A 12,782-nucleotide genomic window follows, 5' to 3' on the forward strand; every position below is an offset into this window, starting at 1 on the left:
AATTTACCACCCTGATGCCCCTCTTTCTTGTTTTCAGTCTGGATTTATTGTGGCTTGTTTTATTTTTACTTTAGTTGTAGGACTAGTCGCTGTACCGTTTCTACTTTAGAGGAGTCTCAAAAGGCACTGCGGGATAATGTATTCTTCTGTTAATAGCGCTCACATGCAGTGTGAAAACTTGCACAAAGACTCCCAACAATTCCTCGTTCTGTGCAGACAAGCCAACTACCACAGCAGCTGTGTTCGAATCTAGCACTTCTCACATGCAACGCGCAGATGTTTAAATAGAAGCAGAAGAAAGGTTCCTGTTAAAGCAACCCCAGTTCCGAGGCGGGGTGCGGGAACGGGGAGAGAAGCATCTTTGAAAGGCTCTTGGCACATAACTACAGACTCCTTGATTGTCTAAGGAAGACTGCAAAGAGGAGGAGAAGAAAAAAAGTTCACTTTCTAAATGGGGGTGTTCACAAGCCTGTTGGGTCCCACAGAATGAAGTGACTCATGCCCCTGCACAAATACCCAACTTTGTTAATAATACTATTTTTGTTCTGCCTTATCTATTCACCGCCTTCCCAGGAGTTTCGGAAAACCCTAAAGGAAGTTCGGAGAGAAGAATGGCTCTCACTTTACGGTCCTGTTTTTCATCTGCGGCAGGTTTTCTCAAAGGGTGAGAGTGATAGTTTTCAACCGTTTCAGACCTGGGGTCCCACAATATCTGCAAGAAGAAATTAACCTACACACTCGCCGTTTGTTTCTTTGTACTCGCCTTTCTTTCTGCATGTTTTACCGTATTTTTCGTCCCATAGGACGCACCGGCCCATAGGACACACCAAGTTTTTTTGGGGGGAAATAAAGAAAAAAAAATTTATTTCCCCCCCAGGCGCTTGTGGGGCAGGCAGCGGGGAGAAGCACTCTTCTCCCCGCCGCCCGCCTTGAGATCAAGTCCGGGGACAGCGGGGAGACGCGCTGCGTCTCCCTGCTGTCCCCGGAGTGGTGGGGCAGGCAGCGGGGAGAAGCGCTCTTCTCCCCGCCGTCAGCCTCCAAACCACTTCGGGAGACAGCGGGATGGCGGCGTTCCGCCTCCCTCTGTCCCCCGACCTTGTGGGGCTGGCGCTGGGGCTCTCCTGAAGCCTGGAGAGCGAGAGGGGTCGGTGCGCACCGATCCCTCTCGCTCTCCAGGCTTCAGCGAAAGCCTGCATTCGCCCCATAGGACGCACCCACATTTCCCCTTCTTTTTGGGAGGGGAAAAAGTGCGTCCTATAGGGCGAAAAATACGGTATTTCCTTAGCCCTTTCACCCCCTTGCTGAAAAAAACAAAACACCAAAAAATTGTGGGGTGCCATTGGCGTGACCCACTTTTAGGTCAGAATGTGAAATAACTTGTGGATTCTGATCCAATACTCCAAGGAGACTTGCAGCTTACTGAACACCTTCCTCTTTCAGCAAGCCTTTAAGACAGGCTTCCCCAACCTTGGCCCTCCTGATATTTTTGGCCTACGACTCCCATGATCCCTAGCTAGCAGGATCAGTGGTCAGGGATGATGGGAATTGTAGTCTCAAAAAACATCTGGAGGGCTGAGGTTGAGGAAGCCTGCTTTAAGCTAATATCTTTTCCAATCTGTATCGGGATTGCTTTTAAGGTGCTTTAAATATGGGCTCATTGCTTTATCACTTGGTGTTCACAGTTCTGGGTTCCTTTCAGAAGAAGGGTGAGATATAAATTTAATAAATAAATAAAACCTGTAGTATTTAGTATCAGCTAGAATTCTACACTTCAGCACTGACCATCACTCTGCATATTGGCTGGAATGAATCAGGCATGAGTGAATTTTGCAATACCCCAAGGTTAACGCAGTCAACCTCCAATGTACAGAATATAATATCACAGGCAGCAACTTGGCAAAAACAGGAAAGAACTGCTTTTAAAAAAATTGTTTCAGCTCTTTGGGGCCATTATCTTGGCAGTAGATTTAGTTGTTTATTGCATTTTCTCACAGGATCACATGCTGTTTGAGGAAGGGGCCTCCATTTCCAATCAGGAAATATAAAGAGCTAGCAAATTTCCTCCTATATTTTGCCATGCTGTTGCAAATATGCTTATCTATGCATTAGTGAGCTTGATAGTAAGTTCCGTGTGCATTGCAGTTTGGGGAAACTTCTGATTAAGAAGTTTACCTTGCCTGCTGACAGCTTTGTGGTTTGGATTTGATTTTAGTCCATTTGCTTTTAACAAAATTTGATCAAACCCCACTCACCCCATTGCTAAGTTAAAACCACCTCCTTTAAGCCTCTGATCTCACCCATTTTTGTTCCCCTCCATTGCTCTTCCCACTGTCTTCTGTTGTTTGCTATGCCTCCACCCTCCAATTCCCCAACCTCGGCCTCAAGACAAAGTCTTTCTAATCACAACACTCAGATTTTCCTTCAGCCTGGATTGTGTAAGCCACCAGCTTTGTACCGCAACATTCAAATGTGATCTACCGTCCTCCTGCAAAGGGTAGCATGACGGTTGGGTGGGAACCCAATGTTCCATAGCCAGTAATTTACGTGACCAGGGCAGGTACTCAATTCTTTACCGAGTCCCAGCACTATACAAATGTTGGCGGATAATCTTGTAGGAGTGTAAACTGGGGATACACCTGCCCTGTACAAAGTGATTGGGATAATCCGGCAAGTTGAGAATGGCTGTGTGTTGAAATTTCACCTTCTGCTTGCTGTTGTACAGGGAGCTGGGTCAGAAACTGTATGGTAAAATAAGGAACAACTCTCTGTTGGAAGCAAGAGAGTCGCCTGCCTCTATTACTGACCCCCTTTTACATGTGTTCGATGGCTGAAGGTGTTATACTGGGTAGGCGACTTTACTAACCCTCCCAAGAGACAGCCGGCTTCTCACTCGCACCCTGAAAACATGCTGAATTATTCCAAGCAGAAAAATGGCACAGCAGTTGAATAGCTATAAATCATAGAATCATAGAGTTGGAATAGACCACAAGGGCCATCGAGTCCAACCCCCTGCCAAGTCTAAATGTTAGACTGCACATGCCCCTATCTCTCCCTGCTCTGTAATTAAGCAACTGAAACCTCTCTCGGAAGAGGCACCCAAGTTCTGTTGAACTATTTATTTGATTGAAAATCAGTCGTTGATCGGGGGGGGGGGGAGTCTTGATTTTAGTTCAGGTCAGCAGATTACTCCATAATGTTCACTGCACAGTTTGCCCATTGAAAATAATCATGCATATCCCATGAAAAAGCTACTTGCGCCGAACAGCTCCAACACAAAATGGAAATGAAGTGACTAAAATGCATAACAGTTGCATGTTTTTACCCCTACTTCAAGGATTGTTGACGAATAGAAAAATATAGATTTCCTGGTTTTGAGTATTATCCAAAGACTGACTTGCGGGATGAAATTTAGTAGGAAAGTAAAATGGCCAAAAATGAAACATTGGCTATGTGGACTGATAGAAATAAGGACCCCACTATCAGTTTCCTGGATCCAATTTTATGACACGTGTTTTTGGAAAAGCAAAACAAGGCTTGTCTTGCTTTTATGTCAACTTCAGTATAATGAAAACCAAAGAAAAAATTCAAGTACTGTATCTGAATACATTTGTACTGGTTCAATAATGGAGCCTACACTACAATTTGAAGCTCTTGCATCTTTGGTGGTGGGGGGCTAACTGAGCTCTGTACCCAATCCTTTACCCGGCCCCTTAAGATTAAAGTTAAAGAGACCCCTGACCATTAGGTCCAGTTGTGGCCGACTCTGGGGTTGCGGCGCTCATCTCGCTTTACTGGCCGAGGGAGCCAGCATACAGCTTCCGGGTCATGTGGCCAGCATGACTAAGCCGCTTCTGGTGAACCAGAGCAGCACATGGAAACACCGTTTAGCTTCCCGCTGGAGCGGTACCTATTTATCTACTTGCACTTTGACATGCTTTCGAACTGGTAGGTTGGCAGGAGCAGGGACTGAGCAACGGGAGCTCACCCCGTCACGGGGATTTGAACCACTGACCTTCTGACCAGCAAGTCCTAGGCTCTGTGGTTTAACCCACAGCGCCACCCACGTCCCTTGAAGATTAGGACAAGTTAATTACGGGGCCTTCTGTATCTCACTGTACCTTCAAAGATGAAGTTAAACGGGGTGCTTAAGAGGGCATTTTCTGTGCAATACCTTGCACCAGGGACCACTCGATGACTATTGTTTAAGATGGCTTTTGGCCACAGCTTAAGGTATTTTAATCCCTTGGGCAGCCTTCCTCAATCTGGTGCCCTCCAGATGTTTTGCACTACAACTCACACTGATCCCAGGCAGCATGGGCAATGGTCAGGGAAGACAGAAGTTGTAGTTCATCTGGAGGGCAGCAGGTTGGGGAAGGATGTCCTAGCAGATGAATTATTTTTGTCTGCTGTCCTCTGCTATCTTAATAATATTTGTTCGCTGCTACTGCTGCTGCTGCTGCTGCTGAAGTATGCTGCCTCGGGCGCTTTAGCAATTAAGTCAGAAAAATGACATATAAATATCTTAATTAGTTTAACTGAAATCAAGAGTATGGTAGTTTTATTCCGCTTTCCCAGAAGGGTACATGGTGCTGAAGGGGGGACTTCTGGTCACAGGATTATGTAAATCTACTCTAGATCTCAGATGGTACATTGACATCTCGCTTCAAAATTCCAAATTATTATAAGTTGTGCGCTGTTTGGTCCAGCAAAGTTAAGCAGGCCTCCGAGAATTTAGTTCAGTTCTGAGATCTTGACAGTAGGAATCTGCTTTTTAACACGTTATGCATTCATTTGTCACTTTATGCATGGAAGCAGGTTGCACCATAACAGTCCTTGTCATCATGCATATCAGCAATACCACGAGACAGTAAATGGTGAGAGCAGATGCTGCCATATACCTCTACTAAGGTCATTCTCAGAGCACTGACAGGTGAAGGCTCAATATCCACCAGCTGAACGGCATTAAAACTCTGAATGTCAAAGGTTGCACAAGGACAAAACACACACACACACAAACACATACACACACACACCAGTTAGAACTGCAAGGCAAACACAATTAGGCAAATATGGTTAGTCAGGGAAAACTCAGCCCACTGCCTTTTATATACCCTTGGACTTGATGTAAACAATGTGCTGGGACAGTCAGAGATACAAAATTAACTTATCTTTTGTTGAGGATGAAGTTAGAAAACATCTGAATTTCAAGGGCAAGTTTGTTGTTTTTGACAAGGCTTACCCAATTTTTATCTGTCTTTCCCCTAATGCAGCGCAGACCCAGATCCCTTCCCCCTTGCTAACTATGGTTTATCAAAAATCTGCAAAAAGAAAGGACTTTAAAAAAAAACAACTTACACTTTACTTAAATTGGAACTTTCTATTACCTTGGTGTAAGAAGCACAGAAAATTGCTCTTTAGCCACCTGGTGAGCTATTTGCTTAATGTGAACCTCTGCAAATATTTGGGGAGACAGTACGATTTGGAAAAAAAATATTTCCCATTATCAACCATTTCTTAAAACACGATAAATTTTTACAAAACCCCTCCCAGCCTCCCCTGTATTTACGAATTATTCTCAACATAAAATAAATTTTTTTTGAGGACCTAAAACCTTAAAAAAAGGGCAATAAGCAAGGGCTGACCACATACAAGGAAAACACACAAGGCAAGGAAAACACTGGGATCGGTTACAGAGCTTTGTTGTACAGTTGCAAAGATTAATTAGACCTTCCGCTACGTAAAGGTAAAGGGACCCCTGACCATTAGGTCCAGTCGTGGCCGACTCTGGGGTTGCGGCGCTCATCTTGCTTTATTGGCCGAGGGAGCCGGCATACAGCTTCCGGGTCATGTGGCCAGCATGACTAAGCCACTTCTGGCGAACCAGAGCAGCGCATGGAAATGCCGTTTACCTTCCCGCCGGAGCGGTACCTATTTATCTACTTGCACTTTGACGTGCTTTCGAACTGCTAGGTTGGCAGGAGCAGGGACCGAGCAACGGGAGTTCACCCCATCACAGGGATTCAAACCGCCGACCTTCTGATCGGCAAGTCCTAGGTTCTGTGGTTTAACCCACAGCGCCACCCACGTCCCAGACCTTCTGCTACCATACTCTAAAAATGTGTCTAAATGAACAGATGTCTTAATAAGCTTCAAATTCTAACCCACCAGTGCAACTGCTCAAATCCTACATGCGGGAGGGGATGGGACTGCGCCATCCGGCCTCACCTTTCATTATGCATTCACCCCATACAACATTTGCATGTTGGACATAGGGAATGGCACGAATAGAATACAATCTATTGTACAGCTCAGTTTTGTGTGGGGCCAACAGGAAGAACTCGTGCTGGGCTCTAGACACCAAGGTCCCTACGGATATATTAAGTTGAATGTGCAGTATCGGGTGAGGAAGATACACCTTGAGTGGGGTAAGTTGGTATAATCCCAATCTCCCACCACTCATGGGATCTGAATGTTCGAAAAGGGGTAGAAAGGTAAAGGACCCCTGACAGTTAAGGCCAGTCGCGAACGACTCTGGGGTTGCGGCGCTCATCTCGCTTTACTAGCCGAGGGAGCTGACGTTTGTCAACAGACAGTTTTTCCGGGTCATGTGGCCAGCGGGACTAAGCCACTTCTGGCCAAACCAGAGCAGCGCACGGAAACGCTGTTTACCTTCCCGCCGGAGCAGTACCTATTTATCTACTTGAACTTTTTGGCGTGCTTTCAAACTGTTAGGTTGGCAGGAGCAGGGACCGAGCAACAGCTCACCCCATCGCGGGGATTCGAACCGCCAACCTCCCTAGGCTCAGTGGTTAACGCCACAGCGCCACCCGCGTCCCTTGAAAAGGGGTAACACTCAATAAATTTTGCTGTTGTCCAAAGCAACTATGTGCACTTGAGGCCACTCCTTTTAACAGGCTTAGCACACCTGACTCAGCGCACCTTAGCACACCTGGGTCACAATCCAGTGTTCCCTGTCTGCTGAAGAAAGGCTTAAAAAGGCTATGCGAGGTTGCAAAACTCTTGGACAGCACATCAGTGTGTTTCTCCCTGCAGAAGTATGGATTTTAGAATTTCTTGGGTCATGCCCAGGCAGACAACTGCACACGGCAATTTATTTGCACGTAGACCTTGTTCCCCTTACAAAAGCGGCTTCCCTGGATTGTGGCTCATTCAAAGCATTGAACAAAGGAGTGGAATTAATGTATTTTTAAAAATGCCCTTACGGTGTCACTGTCACAAGGCTGGAACTGGAAGGACTGTGGTTTATGAAACACGGAGTTCTCTTGCAAGAACAGCTGAAAGTTGTAATCTCGCACTACCTGAAAGAGACAATGAATACATTTACAGGCATTTAATCCCTGATATTAAAGAGAGAATGTGTGAGACAGAAAAACTGAAGAAACTGTTACACTGCAATAGTTAAGCCAACACCAGAAGTTCTGCAAGGTGCGGTACAACATTTAAAATGAAATCAACGAAAATACTGTAAGAACATCATTTAAAATACCAATAAAACAACAATGAATACTTACTGGATTATTATTTTTTAAAAAACACCATTTTGTAAAGGCCTGTCTAAAGAAAAAAAGTTTTCACAGGACATATGCAGAAAGGGAGACATGGTTCCTGCCCAACCTTTAGTGGTAGGGGGTTCAAAAGACTGCCACACTGAAAGTTTGGCCCTAAGTGAAGACCAGCTGAACCTTGGGGGGCCACAAGGGAAAACACAGGAGGTGCCTGATCACAGGATCTCAGCCTTTCAAGTTGGAGCTTTTGGAACCAGGCCATCTTTAAGGTACTCTGGGTCCAAGCTGTTTAGGGCTTTTTGAATTAATGTAAATTCCTCAAACCTGGCCCAGCAGCAAACTGGCAATTTGCAATTGAAGAAGAAGAGTTTGGATTTGATCTCCCGCTTTATCACTACCCAAAGGAGTCTCAAAGCGGCTAACATTCTCCTTTCCCTTCCTCCCCCACAACAAACACTCTGTGAGGTGAGTGGGGCTGAGAGACTTCAGAGAAAATAAAAAAAATCCTTCCAGTAGCACCTTAAAGACCAACTAAGTTAGTTCTTGGTATGAGCTTTCGTGTGCATGCACACTTCTTCAGATACACAGATACTTCTTCAGATACAAGTGTGCATGCACACGAAAGCTCATACCAAGAACTAACTTAGTTGGTCTTTAAGGTGCTACTGGAAGGATTTTTTTTATTTTGACTATGGCAGACCAACACGGCTACCTATCTGTAACCAGACTTCAGAGAAGTGTGACTGGCCCAAGGTCACCCAGCAGCTGCAGGTGGAGGAGCAGGGAAGCGAACCCGGTTCACCAGATTACGAGTCCACCGCTCTTAACCATTACACCACACTGGCTCTCAATTTGTATACAATTGCAATGTATACAGGATTTGTAGATGCCTGATGGCTGGAATGCATATTGATCTTAAACGGGAACATTATTCAGGAAACTTAAGAACGCACATATGATCCCAGAATCCAATGCAGCCACCTGCTCAATAGTGTGCACCATCTTTATCAGGGTGTATTTTAATTCTTAAAACTCTACAAATTGGGTTGGAGTTGTAAGTGTCTGTTATTTATATCTATATTTTTAGAAACCGCAGAACATTAAGAGTGAAATGTAGTATCAGAAAGTCAAAAGGCTTATGAAGAGACTAGAGAAGCCGGATTAAACCATCATGAGCTTGGGATATCCAAACATTTCACAGACAGCAAGGGTGGATTAACCACATCAGTATCAAATGCAATGCAGATAAAGTCTTATGTGGATTCCTCCAATTGGCCTGGGTGGCCTGTACAACTACAGTCCTGTGCAGAGGTGATGCGTAATGGATAAATCCATTTGATGGATTGAAACTGCCAGCTAAGGGAGACTATATAAACATATCCTAGGAAAAACCAATGCTGCAAAATATTCCTTAAGGAGTATTGTAACTGCATTGTAAACAGTTACAGAACTTGAAACTGCTTTTAAACTATACTTGGAGGATTCCAGGCCAACTCTGATAACAGTGCAGAGCTCCAAGTCAAAGGGATAATGCTATTGTTGTAAGACAGGGAAGGCCAACTCCTAAGAGACTGCAATCTACTCACAGAATAAAAAACTGGCAGTGATCTACCAGTTTTTTTTTAGGGAGGAAAGTCCAATTTTTTAAGGGTTCAGGGCAAAGTTGTTGTCTTTTTTTAGGGAGGAAAGTCCCCTTTTTTAGGGGTTCAGGTCAACGTTGAGCCAGATTTTACCACCGCTAACAAAAGGGAGCCAGCGATCGACTGCAATCCACCAAAACCTCGCGGGGAGCTACCAGTAGATCGCGATCGACCTGTTGGACATCCCTGTTGTAAGAAATGGAGTAGGGGGTGGCGATGTCAGGTTTTTACTCCGAATTATTCCCAGGTATATGAAACTGACTTATATAGATTCAGGCCACTGCGCCAGCCGGCCAGCGCTTAATCTGGTTGGCAGCAGTTATCCTCTGTTGCAGGAAGACAGGTCTCTCAGCTCTGCCACCATAGATGTTTAACTGACACCAAGGACAGAACCTCAGACTTCCTGCATTTAAAGCTCACTATTAAGTGTTAAATCACTACCTTACCAAGCGCTGGCCATCTCCATAATGCTGGCCTCTCTGCCCCCACCACCCTTTTCATGGTGGCTAGTATTAACACTGTGGTGGTGCAGTATTCTACTTCCCTGGTTGCAGTGGCGTAGCGTGGGTTGTCAGCACCCGGGGCAAGGCAAGTAATTTGTGCCCCCTAACCTGTGGATTTGCGCTCCCTAACCCGTGGATTTGCGCCCCCTAACCCTAACCCCCAGATGTTGCGCCCGGTGCGGCCGTCCCCCCCTGCACCCCCTATGCTACGCCACTGCCTGGTTGTGACCTCTTCAGGCTCCTCCCATTTTTGAAAAAAAGGTCACAGGGCCCACCCTGTCACAACTATTTTGGAACACAGACAAAAAAACTAGTTTGCTGAAAAACTTACCCGACTGGAAGTTTCCAAAAGAAACTGGAATGTGCTTTGTACAGCTTGGCATACTTCTAATTCAGTCCTGCTGAATGCCATTAAATAATCCTTAAGGTGATCACATACATTCCCATCAAGAGCCTGTATTAAAATAGAAGCAAAAAAGAAAAATCCTATTCATGCTCAAATGGTGGAGTGAATATCCGCTATCTAAATAAAATGCATTTATTCACCTTCATGCTTGGTCGTCTTGGGCTCATAAGCATCCCGCAACAGAACTGAAATTGCTATCTATTCCCACTAGCTGGCACTAAAGAGTATTCCAAAAGCCAATAGGAGCTAATAAAAACACTTTTTTTGCATTTTCACAAAGGGGGTGTACCTATAACATATATTGGAGATATCAGGTCTGAATAATATATTTAGCTTAGAAAGGTTGCATTTCATCCGCAGAAGTGATTGTCCCTGCAAGAAACACACAATTCCTATTCGATTAACCATTTGCTTTCTTAACAAATGCTTTTACTTGAAAGAGTAATAATATTTAAGGATACTCTAATTGCTAATAAATTGTAGTTGACTAGTCACAGAAAATAATAGGTGAAGGACCCCTGGACAGTTAAGTCCAGTCAAAGGCGACTATGGAGTTGTGGCACTCATCTCGTTTTCAGGCCGAGGGAGCCGGTGTTTGTCCACAGACAGCTTTCTGGGTCATGTGGCCAGCAGGACTAAACTGCTTATGGTGCAACGGGACACCGTGATGGAAACCAGAGCGCACGGAAACGCCATTTGCCTTCCCGCCAGAGTGGTACCTATTTATCTACTTGCACTGGTGTGCTTTCGAACTGCTAAGTTGGCAGGAGCTGGGACAGAGCAACGGGAGCTCACCCTGTCACGGGGATTCGAACCGCTGACCTTCTGAAAAAGAACACCCCTTAATCATGTGGCTTTAGAAATTGGATTTTTGACCAGGATGCCAACCAAGAGAGCAACCATCATTGCCACCTGTTCCTCTAACTTGGTACCCTCAAATTAAGGCCAATCACTCAAGGCCCCATTATCTTGAGACTCTGACCTTCCCATAAATATGCAGGGCCTTTGTAGAACTAAGATTCCTTGGCATATTTAAAGGGGAGATATCGGGAAATTCCCCATATGGATCGCAAATGTATAAATGGATACAATCAGGTAGAGGTCATCACATGCTATCTGCACCAATTGTTAGCTGGCTTCCAGGTCAATCCACACAGGAAGTGACAGTTGAACTCCTAGCAGAGAAACATCTATCTATTACACACCAGGTAGCCAAATTTGCACCGGCAGCCAAGAAGCTCCGTTCCAGCTATGTGAATGCACTCCAGTTTTAAAATCTAATGTTGTAAATTTCCTTTTTATGTTGTAAACTGCTACAGGTTACATTGTATGATTTTAGAAGGTTTTCCCTTTTATTCTCTGTCGTCCATTGTAAAGGCCTTTGGCTACATACAATAAAATTGACTCCCTCACTTACTCTTATGCCCATTGCGATAGCTTCTGCCACTTTGCAGAGAATTACCGGAGGTTGTCAAAGTGAAAATGTATGCAGTGCTATTTCTAGATATGCAAGAGAATTATCCGCAGCTAGCATGTTTGCAGCTTTCTCATTTCACCTACTGCATTTAAAGATGTTGGTATCTCTCAAGTTCAGTGTAAAGTGGTTGTCAACACATCCCTGGATCATGCGAGAAGATAATTAAACAGGAGAACATTCACGCTGACATTCAGCATATAGGAACTGAACTACTGCTTTAATTGTAGCCAGCTGAGATAAAGCAGGGACTCTAAAGATTTTTTTAATTCACGGCAAGCAAGAGATACGAAGCAAGTATACAGCCATGGTAGGGAGCGCCTTAGGAGCAATATAAACTTACTTGCTAAGTGCAAATCCGAGAACTGCTCAGAAAGGAAAAAGCTAACAATGTGTGAATAGGCATAATGTAATTTATATCACACTTCCATCAGGGTTGTAATAGCTGATTTTGACTGGCCACAAAACCATTCACATTATATAACAAAAGGCAGAGGGCCGAAGGAGCGTCTCCACCCCCATTGTCCAGCCCGGACCCTGAGGTCCAGCTCCGAGGGCCTTCTGGCGGTTCCCTCCCTGTGAGAAGCAAAGTTGCAGAGAAGCAGGCAGAGGGCCTTCTCGGTGGTGGCATCTGCCCTGTGGAACGCCCTCCCAGCAGATGTCAAGGCAATAAACAACTATTTTACTTTTAAAAGACAACTGATGGCGGACCTGTTTAGGGAAGTTTTTTATGTCTGATGCTGTATTGTTTTTAATATTCGGTGGAAGCCGCCCAGAGTGGCTGGGGAAACCCAGCCAGATGGGCAGGGTATAAATAATAATAATAATGATGATGATGATGATGGTCATTATGAGGGCTGCAACAGAGAGTGGGTTGGAGGCGCATTGTATGTGCACTGCATGAACCTCTGGGGATGCAGCACCTCTGTGCATCTAAGTAACAGGGCACCCCCGCAAAGAGGCTTCTCTGCATACATGCCAGGATGCGTTGAGGCTATGGGAGTTCCCATCACCATGATGGCATCTCAAACACACTTTCCCCTTAGGAATGAGTGGCAGACAGTGGCAGCAGAGGTTGGATGGCCATCTGTCATGGAAGCTTCAGTTGAGATTCCTGCACTGCAAAGGGTTGGACTAGATGACTCTCAGGGTCCCTTCCAACTCTACAATTCTACAATTTATATAGGGGGGAAAGGTGCATGCTTAGAGACATCATAGAATCAGAGAGCTGCA

General features: G+C 45.0%; 2 protein-coding genes across 11 annotated transcripts in view; one reads left to right on the forward strand and one right to left on the reverse strand.

Annotated features, from left to right (window-relative positions):
• The window catches only part of LOC310705311 (uncharacterized protein), a 145,288-nt gene that overhangs the window by 103,212 nt on the left and 29,294 nt on the right, over positions 1-12,782 (forward strand). The gene's annotated exons all lie outside the window — the stretch shown is intronic.
• The window catches only part of FCHSD2 (FCH and double SH3 domains 2), a 145,951-nt gene that overhangs the window by 42,126 nt on the left and 91,043 nt on the right, over positions 1-12,782 (reverse strand). For 7 of the 10 annotated variants that reach the window (XR_014525178.1, XR_014525179.1, XM_083499543.1 and 4 more), the window contains exons 9-10: positions 10,001-10,123; positions 7,224-7,319 (exon numbers count right to left, since the gene is read on the reverse strand). Coding sequence is in view for 8 of the 10 variants with exons in the window: in XM_083499543.1 (XP_083355669.1) it covers positions 7,224-7,319; positions 10,001-10,123 (219 nt within the window). In the remaining 2 variants the exon portion in view is untranslated. Of the gene's footprint in view, positions 1-4,898; positions 4,971-7,223; positions 7,320-10,000; positions 10,124-12,782 lie in introns of all 10 variants that reach the window. The other 3 variants (XM_083499537.1, XM_083499538.1, XM_083499536.1) reach the window with 1 other exon arrangement.

This window comes from Podarcis liolepis (genome assembly GCF_965112155.1).
Source record: "Podarcis liolepis genome assembly, chromosome: 4".
NCBI lineage: Eukaryota > Metazoa > Chordata > Lepidosauria > Squamata > Lacertidae > Podarcis > Podarcis liolepis.